This window comes from Leguminivora glycinivorella, chromosome 26, assembly GCF_023078275.1.
Source record: "Leguminivora glycinivorella isolate SPB_JAAS2020 chromosome 26, LegGlyc_1.1, whole genome shotgun sequence".
Lineage (NCBI taxonomy): Eukaryota > Metazoa > Arthropoda > Insecta > Lepidoptera > Tortricidae > Leguminivora > Leguminivora glycinivorella.
Window position 1 is genome coordinate 4,791,192 of NC_062996.1, and position 21,471 is coordinate 4,812,662.

Genomic DNA, 21,471 nt, shown 5'->3' on the forward strand with positions numbered 1-21,471 from the left:
CCTAATAGTACGGTACGAGAGTGAAAAGCTTAATTATATCACTATTGTATACAATACTTTTTCTACGAGTCATCATCTTCATCATCAATGGACGGAAATATCATCATTCACGCAAGTTAAAATTAATGTTAATAGAGTCGTTCACCGTTGTATCAACATCGAATTACCTAGCAACCAATTGTTTGTAATAACAGTCTCTGATTGGCCTATAACGCGTCAGATTAAAAAAAATGTGTTTCAGATGCAGGAAAATTTGCCAGGTAACGCAAATTAGTATAGAAAATGTATAAAGTTCTATTTTTGAAATTATTACAGTTAACTAAAGTCAACTATAATGAGCTTATTATAATTGAGTCGGAACTGCCATAGAGTATCCAACACAAAAGTTAGCACTTATAGTTTAGTCTGTGGTGTCCTAATTGACAGATTACAGTCGACAAGTACAAAAAGGTCATTATAAAATACAAACTATATACGTGAGGTAAATTCCGACCCCATAGTAATATGCAATGTTCATATTGTTTTTTTTTTAACAGAACGTGCTAGCGTCAGCGGACTACGAAGGCACAGTGGCGGTGTGGGACGCGGGTACCGGGCAGCGCACGCGCGCGTTACTTGAGCACGACAAGCGCTGCTGGTCCGTGCACTTCAACCGAGCTGACGTGCGGCTATTAGCTAGCGGGTCGGACGACGCGCGCGTCAAGCTGTGGGCGCTTAATGCTGAGAGGTAAGACAACTAACCTTACCTAACCACAAAATTAAAATTTTGAAAAACCCCCGACCGCGACATAGTAAACCGATTTTCATGAAACATAGCTAAAAACACTCCCGACTAACTCAGCTTTCAGACAAAAAAACTAAATCTAAATCGGTCCATCCGTTCGGGAGCTACGATGCCACAGACAGACACGTCAAACTTATAACACCCCGTCGTTTTTGCGTCGGGGGTTAATAAATAGGACACACGAGCGCTACTCACTACTGAGAGTGCCTATTATAATCTTAGTGTTAGACTATAAAGACAATAGCAGTCTGTGACTACTGGCTAGCGGGTCGGACGACGCGCGCGTCAAGCTGTGGGCGCTTAATGCTGAGAGGTAAGAGTACACAATAGTAAAAGTGTCTTGAGACACCTTATACAGATCAACTTAGCCCCAAACTAAGCAAAGCTTGTACTAGAAGGTCCGCCGGTGCTCTCAGTGACGCTCCGGGCCTTCTGCCCTACGCGGAGCTCGGCCTTCGGCCTTCACTGGGTTTCGAAGCCCCGCATCGGACACCGGGCCCGTCGCTTCGCTTATTCAGACACTTGGGTTAAGTGATTTGACCGCGTGGAGCCCTTGCGGCCCTTGGGCTCACGTGTCAGTTCGTCTCAGGGACGCTCCGGGTCTTCGGCCCTACGTAGAGCTCGGCCTTCGGGCTTCGCTAGGTTTCGAAGCTCCGCGTCGGCCTCCTGCCTTACTACGAGCGCTAATACAATAATATCGCTTCATACCTTTTTAGAAAGTATTAGAAAGTAAAAGAAAAGAGGCAAGAAGTGAGCGACCAGAACGGACGTGTCGCAAAATTTTATTAAAATAGTTAAATCATCGTTACACAAGATATAGCCGTAAATAGTAGAATAAAAGTGTTAAATTCGAGTGTCTGTTTCGTGGGTCATTACACCGGTTACTTCTGAGTGTTAGCGGAGTCCCGCGGTAACCGCTCTTCACCTCCTCGCGAAAACGAGACGGGCGCTTATTTTTTGACCCGCTCATTTGCTCGTTCTACGTAATCACTAGCGCTGAACACGGATCAACATGTCGTCAGACGAATCATCAACTAGAAGTGGCTCCGGCTGTTCACAAACAGATAGACATCCTGCATCAACGTCGGATCTATCCCCCATACTAAGCAGGACCAGAAGGTAATGTTTCGCAACAGTAAACGTAAACGCAATGACAACAATAACGCCGAGTTGCTTAATGAAATGTCTGAGATTAGAACTCAGCTGGCGGAAATGGTGGTACTTATGAAATCCTCAAAAATTACCACTGAAAAACAAACTGAATCCATTAACAAGATTTCCAATGACATTATCACAATCAAGGATGAAATGAAAAGCTTAAAATCTACAATGGACCAACTAAAATCGGAACAAAATGATATCAAATCTCGAATCGAGAACCTTACGTCACTTAGTGAGGAGACCGAAAAGAGGATCGACCTGATAGAATCTGATGTGACCCAGCTTAAAAAAGAATCCGAAACTAATACGTGTCAAAGCAACATTTCCTCTGAAAGCTTGATTGCTGAAATTCAAGAACGCGACGTAAGAGCGTGTAATATCATAATAAAAGGAATCCCAGAATCGGACCTTCCCGATTTCAAAGAAAGACAGGCGTATGACATGGACGAGGCCCTAAAAATAATAAAAAAAATATCACCATCATGTCGTAACCCCTTACACGCACATAGATTAGGAAAGCATAAGGCCAATAAAACTAGAATGCTAAAAGTGTGTCTCTACTCCAAAGACGATGCAAAAGTCATCCTCAGCAACCACAAAAACAAAACCGACCCGGGAATAGGCATATACTCTGACAAAACTCCCCAGCAGCAGAGCTACTTCAATAATCTTAAAAAAGAACTAGAAGAAAGAATTGCAGGCGGCGAGCCAAACCTAACAATAAAATATCACAAAGGTACTCCTAAAATAGTCGAACTACCAGCAAAAAACTGACAGACCGTAACATCGAAAGGGAAAATACTTACCAGCTTACCTCCAGCTATGAAAACATTGCAACGAATAAAACATCGCTTAATTTTCTTTACGCAAATGCAAGAAGCATAATGAAGTCTGGAAAACTTGACGAAGTAAAATGCACTATTAGAGCCATTAAAAACCCAATTCATGTAATCGTTTTAACAGAAACTTGGATTAAATCCGATACCGAGTTGGAGCGAATTCAAATACCAGGATATACACACTATTCGAACTACAGAACAGACATGCGAGGGGGTGGTGTATCAATATTTGTCCGTAATAATCTAAAACATAGTGAGATTATGAGCACCAATGCAAACGGTAGCCACTATCAATGGATACGTCTAGAAAATTATGCCTTAGACATTGGTGCTATCTACAGAAAACCAGAAAACGTACACCTTCAATCATTCTTAGATACCTACTCAGAGCAGCTATACAAATCTTCAAGAGCCATAATCTTCGGAGACTTCAATATCAATATCCTAAGCAACGATCGTATCGCAACAAATTACAAGCAAGTCATAGAAGAAAACGGATACAAAATATTGAACAAAATAGATGAAAATTACGCAACGAGAGTTACCACTAACACAAGCACGATTATAGACCACGTTTCCAGTAATCTGACTGAAAACTCCTTCCACCTGGCAATAATAGAGTCAGCATTGTCGGACCATAAACAGATATACCTAGAACTAAAAAAGCATCGGCCCGATCGACCACAGAAAATCACATATGAGGCAATAAACTATGAAACGCTATACAACTCTGTACAAAATGTAGACCTGAACTGCGATTTAGAATATCTCGAATTGGAAAACAAGCTGATATCCTGTATAAAACTTAGCAAAGTGTCAAAGGTCAAGATCCAAAACTGCCCGCGACAAGACTGGATCAATAAAGAAATTATCAACGGGATAAATACACGAAACACATTATGGCATAAGCTCAAAAAAAATCCAGCAGATACAAATATCAAAGAAAGCTTTATCAAAGAACGGAACCGAGTGGCCGAAAATATACAAAGTACAAAAAGCAGTTACTACCAAAAAGCGTTTTACGACTGCCAAACAAGTCCTCGAAAAATGTGGAGATTAATAAATAGCCTAGCAAAAAACAAAATCGAAGAAGTCCGGATTCCTTCAAAGCTAGTTACTGAATCAACAACAATAACAGATCCAAAAGAAATCTGTGAATGTTTTAATGAATATTTCTCAAACATCGGTGCAACGCTAGCAAGTAAATTTTCAATGAGTTCAAAGTCTAACTGCATTTTTTCCAGTACCTCTCTGACACAAACTACACTAACGGAGTTTACACATGCAACAGTTCAGGAAGTTACAGCAATTATAAACAGGTTAGATTCAAATACAAGCGCAGGGTTGGACGGAATTTCAGTAAAATCAATAAAATGTGTAAAGGATCTAATATCTAGTAAGTTAACGGACTGTTTCAATCACTGTTTAAAATCTGGCTACTTTCCTGATACTTTAAAACTTGCTAGAGTTACTCCTATATACAAATCTTCAACCAAAACGGATCCTGGGAATTACCGCCCCATCTCAGTCCTACCAGTACTCTCCAAGATACTTGAGACCCTCTTGTATAGTCGTCTCAGAAGCTACCTTGAGTCCATAAATTTCTTTTATGACAAACAGTATGGGTTCAGGCCTCAATCTAACACACTGACCGCAACTATAGATCTTGTTACGAAAATAAAAACCAGCATAGATGAAAAAAAAATAGTACTTGGGATTTTTATTGATCTCAGGAAGGCTTTCGACACTATTAGTCACACCGTTCTCCTGGAGAAACTGAAGGATGCTGGTTTGGGCGGTACAGTTCTAAAAATGTTTCATTCGTACCTAGAACACCGTAAACAGATTGTAAAAATAGGCGAGTACGAAAGTAGCCCACGAAATGTTACTTTTGGGGTTCCCCAGGGATCTATATTGGGTCCTCTGCTCTTTTTGATTTACATCAATAACTTAAGCCAAATAGGTTTGAAGGGTGATGCGACCTTGTACGCAGATGATACAAGTCTCTTTTACTACGGTCATTCTCTGAAAGATATCGTATCTGATGCCCAAACCGATCTCGACCTCCTCAGCGAATGGTTTAATCATAATATCTTAACGGTAAATATTAGCAAAACAAATTACATTATTTTCGCGCCAAAAAACAAAAACTTTCAAATCATCAGCCTCTTACTATTGATAGCTACCCAATTAACAATACTGATCAAGAAAAATACTTAGGCTTAATATTAGACAAAAAGTTGTCCTGGCAGCCTCATATCGAAAAAATTAGAGCAAAAATAACTGCCTTGACCGGTTCGCTGAGAGGTATAGTGCGTTGTTTGCCAAAACGAGTTCGCTACACAATATACAACACCTTAGTAAAACCACATATCGAATACTTAAATGAGGTATGGGGTACTGCACCGCCAACAACTTTGAATACTCTGCAGAGAGCTCAAAACAAACTCGTAAAGGTCTTATTTCATTTTGATTCTCTAACACCAACGACACAAATCTATAAAGAAACCAAAATTTTAAATATTAACCAGACTTATATATATCACACATGTATATTAATAAGAAAAATACTATCGAAAGACCTACATATTCAAATGTCGTTTACAAAAAAGAATCAAATCCAAAAAATGAAGCTCAGAAATGCTAACAACCTTATACTCCGGCCGCCGCGAACAAACTATGGCAAAAAATGTATATTGTACGAAGGAGCCAACCTGTATAACAAACTTCCCAATGACATCAAGGATGCAAAATCACATAACACATTTAAAAGATTATTAAAACAACATCTTCTAAATCGTCTATAAATGTACGATCACTAGTAATGGCATGAATAAATAAAATAAATAAAAATAAAAACTTATACGAGTAATAGTCGAAAATAAATAACTTTAAATTATAAAAAGCAATAAAAATAAAAATAATTTTACTTGTGCATGAAATAATTAAAAAAAAAAAAAAAAAAAGTCTAAAAAAAATAAATAAATTAAAAATATATATATACGTTGCAAACAATACCTACAATGTAAAATAATTAGATATTTTATACATAATACAACTTTAAGTGATACACGAAACAACATTAAAAACATCCCGCAACCTGAGCGTAGTTGAATGCATGTCACTTCCAACCTCATTACATCTGCGTAATACTCTTATCTACTACAGAGCGCATGTACTTACCTGCGAGCTGCGCTTGCACCGCTTGACGCTCCTAGCAACCACACTTCTATTGAACTTGTTTTGCATGTGTTTTGTTCTACCTACATACCACAACTTTTATTATGTTATAATTATATTAAATCTTTATGTTTTTGTTATAGCAACTTACTAGCGCGGCACGAAACGATCATTAAGTTTAAAAAGTGTTTTGCTCACGAAACTATTTGTAAATATTTGTTATTTTTTTCTCAAATAAGTGAATTATTGTTATTCTTTTGAGAAAATAAAGATCTTTAAACCGAACCATAACACTGTGAGCACTGTTTGGTGTCTATTGTCCCAGAGCTGTAAGAACCTCTTTTTGACACATGACAGCGTCCACAATACGTAAACTCGCGCATCCAAATGAAATTTTAAATAAAATCCTGTAATAACATTAAAAAAAATCAAGTACTTAAAAACAATATTTCGCTTACTTTAAACATAATCTAACACATATTACATTTTTGCGGATCTTTGTTAGTGAGTATTTTACGATATTAATTTATCTTGCAGTATTTACTTATTATGTCATTTATCATTCATTTTTATTTTTAAACTAGTGCTGTGGCAGAGTCTGTCATTTCGATTCAAATGACATTTCAGTAAGTTGATAGAAATCGTATATTTGTTTAAGCGCCTCCTTGCACATAGGGCCTAATCGATTCAACCAATTCGAAATTAATCGTTAGATTTGGCAAACGATTCGTCTTAGCCACATCGCAACATACTTCAAAACAAATGTGTCAAAAATGTGAACTTACAGATCCGGGACAATAGAGAATAGTGTGTCTAAAGAATAGGTTCAGTACAAGAGCGATGTCCGCAGGTAAATTCTAAGTACCTAGAGTGTCTAACTATTACGGGGATAGAACTCTAAAAAAACGCGTACCCTATCTATTAAATTCCTTACCGGCGAACATTGGTCTTGAACGGAAAAAAACAGTGTTCAAGAATAAACTTAAAAAACATCTCTTGGATATCCTATAGGAATGGCGATGGCCATTACTTCCTACCGGATTGTCCAATAGATAATTTCTATCTATTTCTATTTCTCAATTATTTATTTACTCATGCATAAACTTACAGCTAGGGTGCCAAGGCGCTTATGCGGTAGATACAAAATATCATTTTATACACTCATAACTAGTACATTACAATTAAGGTTCAAACCAAACATCAGAAAAATATCAGAGGTCATTACAAACAAATGAAATAATTGAAGATGTCAAACTTAAACCTAAGTGGATGTCATACCGATTAATATCAACTATTTTCTAATTTTTCAAAAAAAAAACATTTATAAAGTTTAGGAATTTTCCAACGAAGACTCCGATTCTGTCGTAGTATATATCAGCATCATGATTAAAATTTAAAAACTCATTAAACAGTGAGAGAGCTCTAGAAGTGGGAGCGTTCTGTGCCCGACGGGTACGAACCACACCGCGCGCGAACAAAGGTCTACGTCTACGCACCCCGCCCTCCCTGGCGTCTTCCGCACATAGACGCGCCTGGGGCACAAACAGACCAATACGTCCAAGGACAGTTGGATTGTCAACCTTATTATTGAGCAATTGGTAGAAGTGCACCGCTAGTAGTATCTTGCGCCTTAACTGGAGAGTATTTAAGCCCACCATACCAGTCACAAACAGAGAGGGAAAGAGAAACGGATAGTACCCATACTGTCTTTTATAAAGAAATCTTGCAAATTTTCTTTGGATCTTTTCCAACATTATGGTGTACTTTTCTTCATCCGGATCCCACACCGTGGACCCGTATTCCAATATGCTGCGTACGTATGCATTGTATAAAACCTTGGGTACTAATCTGTTTTTAAACTGTGAGCTGACTCTCATTATGAAACCCAAAGTTTTGGTTGCACGCTTGCATATGGCAGTTATGTGCGAACGGAAGTTAAGTTCCCTGTCCATGTTTATGCCTAGATCACGTATTTCCTGCTCTCTTGCTATGTCCGCGCCACTTAAATGGTAAGAAGAACTAATCGGTGTTTTGGCTCTTGTAAATGTAATAACCTTACATTTACTCTCATTAAAGAGCAGACGGTTAGCTCTACTCCATTCAGCAACAGCGTTTATATCTAGCTGTAATTTGCCGCAGTCGCCAACGTTATGGACCTGCATAAATATTTTAAGGTCGTCAGCAAACATGAGACATCTTGCATACTTTGTAACCTTCGGCAAATCGTTTATCATTATGAGAAACAATGTTGGACCAAGAGTGCTCCCTTGGCTCACTTGGCTCTGGTTAATATAGCGAATTCTGGTTAATATAGCGATATTTTTGTTTTGTTATAATAGCGAGCTCTGACTCCACAGTCAAACTATATAAATAGGTTTGTGGAGCAATATATTTAAAATAATGTTCTTGTATCCACATGTATATTAATTGAATAAATAAATAATAATAAAATATAAATTTAAATAGATATCATACACGAAAGAAAAAACGACAGGGCCCACTGGCTTCCCGGCTCTGCCACCAGTGGACCCTGTCGTTTTTTCTTTCGTGTATGATATCTATTTAAATTTATAATTTATATATAGTAGTGTGACTACTTGAAAAAAGAACAAATCGAAAAATATTCAATAAAATAATTTGATTTGTTCCCTAGTTGAATAATAAAATAGTAAAAAAACAATAATGTTTAAAACATTGTATGTTATTTCCCCAGATCTGTAGCGACGCTAGAGGCGCGTTTCAACGTGTGTTGCGTGCGTTTCAACCCGCGCTCGTCCTGCCACCTGGCGTTTGGCTCCGCGGACCACTGCGTGCATTATTACGACCTGAGAGCTCCCAGGGCTCCACTGGCCGTCTTCAGGGACCACAGGTAACTTTAAAAAACCGGCCAAGAGCGTGTCGGGCCACGCTCAGTGTAGGGTTCCGTAGTTTTCCGTATTTTTCTCAAAAACTACTGAACCTATCAAGTTCAAAACAATTTTCCTAGAAAGTATTTATAAAGTTCTACTTTTGTGATTTTTTTTCATATTTTTTAAACATAGGGTTCAAAAGTTAGAGGGGGGGGGGGACGCACTTTTATTTCCTTTAGGAGCGATTATTTCCGAAAATATTAATATTATCAAAAAACGGTCTTAGTAAACCCTTATTCATTTATTAATACCTATCCAACAATATATCACACGTTGGGGTTGGAATGAAAAAAAAATATCAGCCCCCACTTTACATGTAGGGGGGGTACCCTAATAAAACATTTTTTTCCATTTTTTGATTTTGCACTTTGTTGGCGTGATTGATATACATATTGGTACCAAATTTCAGCTTTCTAGTGCTAACGGTTACTGAGATTATCCGCGGACGGACGGACGGACGAACAGACAGACATGGCGAAACTATAAGGGTTCCTAGATGACTACGGAACCCTAAAAATAGGACAAGCTGCGTGGTGGGAAGTACCGCTGTTGAAATGCTGGAGTTGGCTGACATCCACGCAGAGCTAAAGCATAAATTAAATATAAGATCATACCAACGCTTTAATAAGTTACTACGTAAAACTCAGAAAAATAGTAGGTACGTGCAGGGCTCGGATACCGGTTAAATTTTCAAACCGTTATCATGCACTTGCGGCAAAACCTTTAAATTTCGTTTTCGCTCGAAAAACCGCTATTTTTAAACCTGTTTTTAGGGCAACGCTTTCATAAAGGTTTCGTTCGATTAACCGGTATAGAAGGAAATAAACCGGTTTATTCCGCAGCATGATATGTAATATACTGTTCTAACCAAACAAAAAAGTCGCTGCGTGAACGTACGTATATATGCGGTGCCGGTGCGTCTCGCCGCTCGTCGAATAAACCGGTTTATTTCGGTTAAAATAAAGTTCTCATAACGTTCGCGTTCTTTACAAAGTTCGGAGTAAAATCGAAATAAACCGGTTTTAACCGGTAAAAAATAAACCGGTTCCGAGCCTTGGGTACATGCCACGCGACTACACAGGCGGGCGCGTGGCGCCTCTCGGCCACTTGTTACCTCGAGACAACTGCTAGCGGGTTGGTACTTAACATGCGACCGCGAGCAAGTGACGTAGGCCTGGTCAGGCTGCGCCCAATCCTACAAGGTCAAGAGTACACGTGAATGTAAAAGCGCGCCGCCGTGCGCTCTTGATCAGGGGCCCATTTCTCAAAACTGAAAGTTACAAGTTACAAGCGGAAGTCTCTTTCCAACTTGTCATATTAGACATTGACTACCACTTGTAAATTGTAACTTGTACCTTCGCGGAATGGGCCCCTGGTGTACTGCTGAATCTAAAAGCGTGCTACGCTATTATATAGGACAGTACAACTTTATGAGTAATTGTTATTTAGTCGTGCGGATGGCTCCGCGCGAACGGTCCGCGTGACACTATACGATGTACTTTTGGCTGTTGAAAAAAGTGTAAACAAACCCGAGCTGTCAAATTTGAGGGTTGTTTATGGTAACATTTGGTTTCTGATTTATTTTTTTCTTATTTTAAAATAATTGAGCTCACTACAATTTTCCATTTCATTCCAATAACATGTAATTTCGTTTAATTTGACGAAAGATATACACCTTCACAAATACAAACGTATCTTCATTGCATTTAATGAATATTATTCTTTTCTTCGAGGAATCATCTACCAAAAAGTACCCAATTTTTCAGAGGTTTAAAACTCATGGTTGCATTTTAATCTGGGTGTAACACTACTAAAATATAAAGGTACTAACCCTTAGAGCGTTTTCACATTATCCGATCCGATGTCGTATATCCGATGTTTTTGGAATGGAATGGAACGGATTATAGTAGTGAGCTCAATTATTTTAAATACGAAAAATTGAACAAGAACCAAACGTTACCTTATAAACAACCCCTTTGACGGTTTGTTCACAGTTTTTTTAAATACCTAAAAATACAAGGTATCGCATTGTTACGTTTACCTTACTTGCCATTTATAATTATTAAAACTGGCTCACCATAAATAATAAAAAGTACCAAGTAAGTAGCCACGTATAATTTTGTTCTTCAATCTGTGGCCTTAAAACGTTCACTACCCCTGGATCTGTCAAATTTGACAGCTCCGGTTTGTTTACACTTTTCTCAACTGCCAAAAGTACAAACTATAAAACCAGCCTATAATAAAACTACAGTGTATTGTTCACAGGAAAGCGGTCTCGTACGTGAAGTTCCTCGATGCGCGAACACTGGTGTCCGCATCTACAGACTCACAACTAAAACTATGGAAGGTAAGAAAGTGAAACAATGCTTTTGAACTATATATTCAATATTTAAATATAACTTGCCCGTGTGGTAACGGGTTAAGAATTTCACTACCCCCTTTCTTCCCGTGGGTGTCGTAGAAGGCGACTGTGCTGGCAACCTGTCACTGCAATTTCACAGTTACGTTTTCTGTCAACCCCTTATTTGCCAAGAGTGACACTGAAACTTGAGTAGTTTCATGTGCTCTGCCTACCCCTTCATGGGATACAGTCGTGATTGTATGTATGTATATTCATACATACAATGTATGTATGTTAAATATAACTATTTTATCAGAATTTCAGTTTGAATTTTGGATAAAAAAATAAAATAAATAAAAATAAAAATGTTTTATTCTGTATCAACAAATGTTTTACAAAGTATCTGCGCTGGTGCCTCTTTTTAAGTGAGGAAACACTTGTGCTAAGAGAGCACCGCTCTTCCACGGTATACAATGTTTATCTTATAAGTAGAAAGTAGGTATGTAAATTTAGATTAATAACACAAAATTATACTACTTAACCTTATACAAATAATAAATAAAAGGAATCTTTATTAAAAATAAGGACCCTTTATTCTCGAAACGCCACAAATTACACGCTTTTGTGCAATGACATGAACCAGACATAACAAACGGAGTCGAGCGGGCGTTACGTAGCCTGCGGGTCTGAGAACAACGCGCTGTACGTGTACTACGCGGGCCTGTCCAAGCCGCTACTGGCGCATCGGTTTGACGCTGTCAGAGGATTCCTAGAGAGAGGTGGGTGTAGTGAACCTTCGTGGATGTCAGCTGCTACTTCGTTGGTAGGTTGTGGCTTCATACTTCGTCAGACGATGGTTCAGAAACTATTGTCGAAGATAGGCGGGAGTCTATAGGCTCTATAGCGGCCATATAATGAATCTTCGTGGATGTCAGCTGCTACTTCGTTGGTAGGTTGAGGAATGTATCATATTTGGTCAGATGATGGATTAGAAGCTAGAGGCTTCCTGAAGAGAGATGAGTATCTGTGTAGTGAACCTTCATATATGTCAGCTGCCAATTAGTTGGTGGTTTAAGGAAGGTTTCATTGTCAGATGATAGTTTAGAAACTATTGTCAGAGAGAAGTGGGTGTCTGTATAGTGAACTTTCGTGGATGTCAGCTGCCAATGCGTTGGTGGCTTAAGGAATGTGTCATACTTTGTGAGATGATGGTTTAGAAGCTAGTGAGAGGCTTCCTATAGTAAAGCAGGTGTCTTCAGGGCTCCGACGGAGTCGAGCGGGCGTTACGTAGCCTGCGGGTCTGAGAACAACGCGCTGTACGTGTACTACGCGGGCCTGTCCAAGCCGCTACTGGCGCATCGGTTTGACGCTGTCAGAGGATTCCTAGAGAGAGGTGGGTGTAGTGAACCTTCGTGGATGTCAGCTGCTACTTCGTTGGTAGGTGTAGGCCTGCCATCGAGGAAGAGTCTCTGAGAGACACATAGGTATTACTCGCGGCCAACAGCCAGGGTACTATAAAAGTACTGGAACTCATCTAAAATATTAGAAATATTGGCTCAAATGTGGGTTTCTGTCACAAGTAGATCTTTTCCTACAGAAATTATAATAATACTGTCCTTAATGCAAAACCATAATTACCCTTTAACCCTTAAATGCATAGTGATGTATATATGCATCATGCATTTTTGACTCTATTGACAGCACGTCAAAATTAAAATTTAAATAAATCTTTCTCAAGGTCATGCATTTAAAGGTTAAACTTTTATGCCTACTAGGGTGTTTCTTACGATTTTCAGAATGTAATAACGCATATTCTGAACTTGAAATAAAACGACCGCAGCAAAATGGAAGCGCTGAACGGTTACACCGAACTATGTATGAAAGAAGTAAAATAAATCAGATGCATGGAATAGTACAAATGTTTTGCGTGAATGGGCAAAATAGGCAGACGACAAATGAAAAAACGTGACCATTTTTGCTTTAACAGATTAAGGGCCAGTTGCATTAACCACATTTGACAGACAAATCATCGTCACGCAGCAGACGACTATGGAATAGGGTTGTAAATAGAAAAAAAAAACAAATGTTTTTTTTTTCAGAATTGTGAAAAAAAAACCGAGCACCATGTTTTTTTTTTCTAAATATGGTTTTTTTTTTCAGATGAACAAATAATACGACAATAACGGTTTTTCGTGAGTTGTAACGTGTTTCAATAACAATAACGTACATTTTAATTCAATTAACATTCAGTATACAAACGTTTATTGGGGAATTCCCGATGCTGCGTGTAGCGTGGAGAGGCGGTGGTGTTGCCAACAGTAAATAGTGATAACTACCAACTACAGATTCTGTAAATGTTACTTTTATAAGACCAGAAATTAAAGTTATTTGATTAAATTCGTTTAATAGTTAACATTAAGTTTAAAAAACCGTATAAAAGTATTAACTACTTTGCAAATTTTGACATTTCGTACTTTAGAAAAAAAACATACTCCAGAAAAAAAACTGTTTTTTTTTTCACGGTTTTTTTTCATGTTTTTTTTTCAAGCCAGAAAAAAAACCATTTTTTTGCAACCCTACTATGGAACTTCCCATACAATAAAATTTAACGGTGACAGATAGTTTGATGCAACCGGCCCTAACAGATGAATCTGACTTTTTTCAGTACAAACAGTTGTATTTAGAGGATACAGGTGATTTCCGTTTCGATTAACAGTTAGAAATAAATCATGTCTGAATTTAGTACTTCCATTGACACTTAAAATTGTTCCAATTTTGGTCTCACTTTTGATATTTGACAATTCTTCTTTGTTATTCTACTTATATGGTTGCGGGCAACTAGTTCCAAATTATTTTTAAGGTTCCGTACCTCAAAAAGGAACGGATCACTGTTGTGTCTGTCTGTCCGGACGTTCGAATGTAACTGACCATTTTTTGGGCTCGTTACAATTACTTGACTAAAAACTGACAATCGATGCGGTTAGGCAGAATTCGTGTAGGCGCATTCAATTGGGATGGGGCGCATTTGGCAAGCTGGGTGATGTTTTCAAGTCCAAAATTCCACAGTCACTGAAAACCAGAGTCTACAACCAATGTGTCCTCCCAGTAATGACCTATGCGTGCGAGACATGGACGCTAACCGCTGGACGAATTCGCCAATTAAGAGTGGCCCAAAGAGCTATGGAGCGCGCGATGCTCGGGATTTCATTGCGAGACAGAAAGGCAGAATTCAGATATGAAATAAAGATAATACTTAAACAAAGTTTTAAATCAATTATTCCAAAAGGTTCTCCGATTCTTTTGGATGTTTAATGTTTAAAATTTTCAAGGTTCGAATAATTCAGATATTCTATTTAATGTTAAAATTAACTATGATACCCTAGTGTCGTGTCGCTAGAACCCCGTGCCTATCCGTCTATGTGTTATATAAGGTGCTAGTTGCTAGAGAGCGGACGTATTAAAACTTATTTTCTACGACCATGCACTTACTTTTTAATAGTTTTCTAGAATAACTTTCGTGAAATTCGCACTATTACCTGTATTTTGACTTGTCGGCCTCCCCTCTGCTCCTGCCTCGCCCTGTCGCTCGCACTCCCCCGCGCCGCCGCCAGCCCCCGGCGCCCCGCGCACCCACGCTATATCCCTTAAAGGCTTCCTAACAATGCTTTTAGAGCTATATCGTATGCGTGGGTGCGCGGGACGCCGGGCGGGGGCGGGCATCTGCCATGTAGCGGGCATCTAACAATGCTTTTAGAGCTATATCGTATGCATGGGTGCGCGGGACGCCGGGCGGGGGCGGGCATCTGCCATGTAGGGTTTTAACGATCTATGCACGACACTGTAAATGACGAATAACAACACGGGAGTAGAAAAAACTTATATCCACTACTCTAACTGGTAAAGGCCCTCTTGATCCTTCAACTAACCTAACCACAAAATCAAAATTTTGAAAAAACCCCCACCGCGACATAGTAGACCGACTTTCATGAAACATGGCTAAGAACACTCCCGACTAACTCAGCTTTCAGACAAAAAAAAACTAAATTTAAAAATCGGTTCATCCGTTCGGGAGCTACGATGCCACAGAGAGACACACACACATACTTGTAGCAAATCTCGTCCTTATTGTCAGCAAAGTGGGACTTTTCTCTAAACTTCCACACAAATGTCTATTTTGGATCATAATTGTTTTATGTTTTACTGTATATTCTTTTGTACTCGGGAGTAAAGATTATTAAACCCTCGACTTTGAAGCCCTCGCAACGCTCAAGATTCCACTTTTTTAATCACTCATTACAATCGCTGTTCAATATTGGAATCATTCACTTTCTTGGTAAAGTGTGATTTACCAATATGTACTCTCGTTTGCAATATATTTAACTTACACCCCATGTCGCACAATGTAATATTTACCATTAGCTTTAAACGTCCGCTCTCCCGCTAGGCGCAAATGTGCCAAACTTAGTCAACGTACCGTGTATGTGTATAGGGGTGAATCTACTTAATCTTGTCTGTTGCCATGGTTACGGTCCCCGGAGTCACGCTGGTTTTATGCAAAATTATGCTACTTAAACTATACAAACATGCATTTTTCCGGTGTTAACAAGCCCTTTCCTTAATTTGCCACCTATAAACATGGACTACTTGCATGCTTGCATAATTTTGCATAAAACCAGCGTGACTCAGGGGACCGTAACCATGGCAATAACAGGCAAGAAAAGTTGATTTACCCATAGAAAAGAAACTATGTACTATATGGATTTCCTACTGTCCTGTAAGTAATACTAGACCTTACTTATTAAAGATTTTGGTGTATAGTGCAGCAGAAGCGAGAAACCAAAGAAATATATATATTTTTTAATATGTTTTTCTCTGACTAATCAACTTTTGTATAAAAATACACAAAATAGTACTTTACGATACACGTGCGGAAAACAGGAAGGTCGAAACGAGTGGCGATGAATTAAAATATGAGTTACGAATTTCATTTTCGCACGTGTATCGTACGACTTTTTCAGTACAAGTTGCTTTTTGAAGTTTCGATCTGGCAAAAAACACCACCTAAGCAACTTTTGTATAAAAATACACAAAATAGTACTTTACGATACAAGTGCGGAAAACAGGAAGGTCGAAACTAGTGGCGATGAATTAACACCATTTTCGCACGTGTCATCGTACGACGTTTCTCAGTACAAGTTGCTTTTTGAAGTTTCGATCTGACAACAAACACCATCAGTACTGAAAAAGTCTTATTGTTTTAATATGTAATGAATTAAAATTAAATTCAATATAAATAACGAATTTGGGTATATATTCTTTATACCGGATCTCCTACTGTTAGCTAAGTAAGATAAACCTATTTTTTAGTTCTTGAGAACTTACTGGCATATCTTCTTCTGCTGCTACTTTTTTTTTCTTACTGCTAAACTCTGTAATGGTGCTCCCACACTGGCTGTTATAAATGTTATATAATACTAGCTGTTACCCGCGGCTTCGCTCGCGTTAGAAAGAGACAAAAAGTAGCCTATGTCACACTCCATCCCCTAATATATCTCCACTTAAAAAATCAAGACGATTCGTCGCTCCGTTTGGCCGTGAAAGACGGACAAACAAACAGACACACACACTTTCTCATTTATAATATTAGTATGGATTTATAACGGCCAGTGTGGGAGCACCATAAGAGATAGTAATGAACCGTTATACATAATTGTCGTTTTGTAAAATATTTCACAATTTTATCTACCAAGAAATATTAAATATGAATTGTATGAATCTATTGTAAATGTTATATTTTCCTCAAACAGCGTAGCTTTATTTATCTACATAAGTAAATAAATAACACAGATGTTATAATATGGACTTCCATTTTTTTATACATTACGATACAAGTGCGGAAAAGAGGAAGTTCGAAACGAGTGGCGACAAATGGACTGGAATGGGAGTTACGAATTTCCTCTTCGCACGTGTATCGTACGAGATTTTTCAGTTTGAGGTTTCGACCTGACAAGATATTATTATGTACTAAATTTTTCAATTTTTTCCTTTGATATAACAGCAGTTCTCGAAAAGTTTGTACAAAAATGAAGGAAAAGAATAAATTTGTTTTTATTATTCCTATTTTGTTACCAAGATCTCTTTGATGAATTGAGATTTTAGTATGTTTTATTTCGTCATTAAGGTTCTCTAGTATCTATATTTTCTTAATTATAACAATTATCCTGTATATATCTTACGAAAGTCGACTTATGTTACTAAATGTTGGTAACAAAATAGGATTAATTAAAATTTGCTGACGTGGCTATGTACAAAGTATTCGGGAACTGCTCATAAATTGGACCTGGAAAATGTACGAAAAACTTTTTATTAGGCTTCTAAATGGTATTAGTGTAATATAGATAGGTAAATCTCGCTCCATGTGGTGCCAATATAATGGTCCCTACCCACTTGAAGTTTTATTTCAATAAGTACACTGAATAGTTACGACAGATGTCGCCACAACCGCTGTAGGTACGGAGTTCCGGGCAAGCACGCTCGCGTCAAGCCAATCACGTCAAACTTTTCGCACCATTTGTGTCGCTTAACTTCAAACTTGGGCAAATCCTTTGCTTTAAGTTTGATTATATAAAAAATATAATATTGATCTGAAAGATAAACAACCTTATAGCAGAATGGATTTACCCAAGTTTGAAGTTTAGCGACACATTTGTAATTGCGATAGGGATGCACCAATGCGATTAGGTTTGTCACACTAGTGTGCTACGCCCGCAGGTATTGACACACTGGAAGTAAACTTTGATAGTAACAGCATGTATAGTAGCGCCATCTAGGGTTGCCAACTTTTTTTTAGGGAAATATAGTATTTTAGAAAATTCAATCTAAAAAATATAGTACACCGAAATAAAATATAGTACGGTACACATAATCGATAACCAAGTCGTAGAGATCGTTCTTTCTGTCCACTCTAAGGGGCTCCATTCGGTTTTCATCGATTTTTGACAAGTTTTGTGTTGCATTGGTTCTCTTAAGTATCGTCGAAAGTTGTATGGCCGAATATCACTTCCCAACTCACGTTTCGCGCAATTTTATTCCGCCGAATGTTCATTTCCCAACTTATTGTTTTATTTGCCAAGCTCACATTTACCAACTTAACATTTGACCTTTTTTAAAAAAGCAAACTTTCATGTTGTCGAATGTTTTACTTAGCGTAATATATAACTAGTTTATCTATTGTATGTAATGTACCAAATGTTTTATTGAACACCAACAATATATATGGCGTATTTCGAAAAATATGCAATATTGAGTCTTCTATCACTTTCTAAATGTATTGACAGGTGTGCGATTTTTACTTACGTACCTATTAATATTCTTTTAATTTCAATAGTTACCTACTTACTTTTTTTACAAGACCCATATTTAAAAAAAATACCCATATTATAAGTACTTATAATTTTTATGAAATTTGACATTGTTTTAAAAACATTTTTACTTTAATGAAATCTAGACTTTTATAAAAATGCAAAAGCGATTTTAATTTTAAACTAATTAAGGCAAAAATTTTGACCAAAGAACCAGTTTCGGTCCTAAAATAGTTTAAAATTATGGAATGCTAGTTTGTTTAAAGACGATTCTGTTAATATGATATGCTTCAGAAACTATCGTAATATTCATAATAGTAATGGATTCAAATCGAAGCTCATCGGAGTAGAGAATCCCCTTAAGAAATGTCGTTATTTAATATATCATGGAAAAAAAATACAAATGTTTGCAAACAACGGTGGCTTTATACGTAACTGCAATATTTGCAGGACAGAACGAAGTAATGAAATGTACAGTGAAGGTTAAATATGAATAAAAGCGCGAGCGGAGCGAGCCCGAAATTTTTTTCATTATCAAAACGCCGCTCCTGGCGGTTTGACCCTAGTGTAAATTCGCCACTGGCATGGACCCCAAAAATATAGTACTTTTGCGTACTATATATGCTTCATCTAGAATATAGTACGCTGGGCCAAAATATAGTACAGTACAGTACTATATTATATAGTACGGTTGGCAACCCTAGCGCCATCTGTCGTGACAAAATGTCAGTTTGCTTCCTCATTTCCCTAGAATTACATACATACATACATACAATCACGCCTGTATCCCATGAAGGGGTAGGCAGAGCACATGAACCACTCAGATTTCAGTGCCACTCTTGGCAAAAAGGGGTTGAAAAAAAACGAAATTATGACATTGCAGTGATAGGTTTCGCCTACGCCACAATTTAACCCATATCCCACAGTCGCCTTCTACGACACCCACGGGAAGAAAGGGGGTGGTGAAATTCTTAACCCGTTACCACACGGAATCCCTAGAATTAACTGCATGCACAGAATATATAATAGTACAAGTACAGAAGGCCCACTGCTTTGATGTTCACGAAATGCCGCCTTTTTAAATGCCTACAAAATTCTAACAAAGAAACGAGCCGCACGTGCGCAGCTTCGGATGATAGGGTTGCCTACTTATATGGATTAAAACGAATTAATTCTCAGATAAAATGTTATACTATATATTCAAGTCTTTGATACTTTCTAGGTATATATACAGTATTTATATATTTTGTTTAAGCCTTCAGCATCACAAGCTTTATTGGACTCTTCCGTGGGAGCTAATCAATAAGATCTGTGTAAGATTGTCCTATTTTATTCATGATGTCTATTTAACTAAGCATTATTAGCCATTCCACACGTGGACGTCGCATATGAACCCTAAAAAAATTCGCGACGTAATGTAACAATAGAAAGTGCGAACGTGCGTTCCGTGAGAACGCGCGCCACCCCTGATTAGGCCGCGAACTCGCGGCCGCCAGCATGTACTTGTAGCGTGGCGATAGAATCGCGGAGTGAGCCGCCCCTGCTGCATGCAAGTTTTGACTTATTATTTTTCCCCTCACTAGCTCGGAAACACGTGTTTTGTCCTTTAATACCAGCGGGTAAAAACACATTTTATCCACTAGTGGGTAAAGTAATTTGACCTTGAAAAAAGTCAAATTAACTGCTTTAAAGTTGATAAAAGTAGGTGAATCTAGTAATAAAGATGATTTACCACCTGTGGAACTACTGGAAGCAGTGATAAACGCATTATTTGCGTTGTAGTTTCCTCGCTATAGTGAGGGGAAAAGTTTTGTGTTACACTCGGGTGCAAATGTATTTTACTTCTCGTGTGTTAAAAAACTCGCAAGTTCAGGATTCTATTCTCGAACAATAGTTATTTGTTATACAAGGGGGCAAAGTTGTATTTTAACGCCGAGTGTGGAATTGAAAAACGAGCAAGTGAAAGGATTCTATAGTTGAACCACGAGCGAAGCGAGTTTTCAGAACTTTTCCCCTCACTATAACGAGGAAACTACACCGCAAAAAATGCGTTTATCACTGCTTCCAGTAGTTCCACAGGTGGTAAATCATCTTTATTACTAGATTCACCTACTTTTATCAATTTTAAAGCAGTTAATTTGACTTTATTCAAGGTCAAATTACTTTACCCACTAGTGGATAAAATGCGTTTTTACCCGCTGGTATTAAAGGACAAAACACGTGTTTCCGAGCTAGTGAGGGGAAAATAACTATTGTTATACAAGGGGGGCAAAGTTGTATTTTAACGCCGAGTGTGGAATTGAAAAACGAGCAAGTGAAAGGATTCTATAGTTGAACCACGAGCGAAGCGAGTGGTTCGAGAATAGAATCCTGAACTTGCGAGTTTTTTAACACACGAGAAGTAAAATACATTTGCACCCGAGTGTAACACAAAACTTTTCCCCTCACTATAGCGAGGAAACTACAACGCAAATAATGCGTTTATCACTGCTTCCAGTAGTTCCACAGGTGGTAAATCATCTTTATTACTAGATTCACCTACTTTTATCAACTTTAAAGCAGTTAATTTGACTTTTTTCAAGGTCAAATTACTTTACCCATTACTGGATAAAATGCGTTTTTACCCGCTGATATTGAAGGACAAAACACGTGTTTCCGAGCTAGTGAGGGGAAAAAATTTTTTGATTGTTTTAGGGAATTTTAGGTCAATTGTACTCAGAATCACGAGTACTTTCAATCTCACTGGGAGACAAAAAGTGTCCCAGAATTTCCATACATTTTTGTTACTTTCCTCTTTTGTTACCCCATACAAAATGTACTGAAAATGGTAACAAAATAAGAAAAATCGTATGGGACAATTTTATTAACTACTAGGATTGAAAAAGCTAGTAATTCT

General features: G+C 38.0%; 1 protein-coding gene across 1 annotated transcript in view; it reads left to right on the forward strand.

The window, feature by feature from the left end:
* The window catches only part of LOC125240112 (E3 ubiquitin-protein ligase COP1-like), a 48,059-nt gene extending 34,837 nt beyond the window's left edge, over nt 1–13,222 (forward strand). The window contains exons 11-16 of the mRNA XM_048147958.1: nt 537–727; nt 8,678–8,833; nt 11,139–11,220; nt 11,873–11,961; nt 12,474–12,651; nt 13,202–13,222. Coding sequence (XP_048003915.1) covers nt 537–727; nt 8,678–8,833; nt 11,139–11,220; nt 11,873–11,961; nt 12,474–12,651; nt 13,202–13,222 — 717 coding nt within the window. The remainder of the gene's footprint in view (nt 1–536; nt 728–8,677; nt 8,834–11,138; nt 11,221–11,872; nt 11,962–12,473; nt 12,652–13,201) is intronic.
* Nucleotides 13,223–21,471: the final 8,249 nt, after the last annotated feature.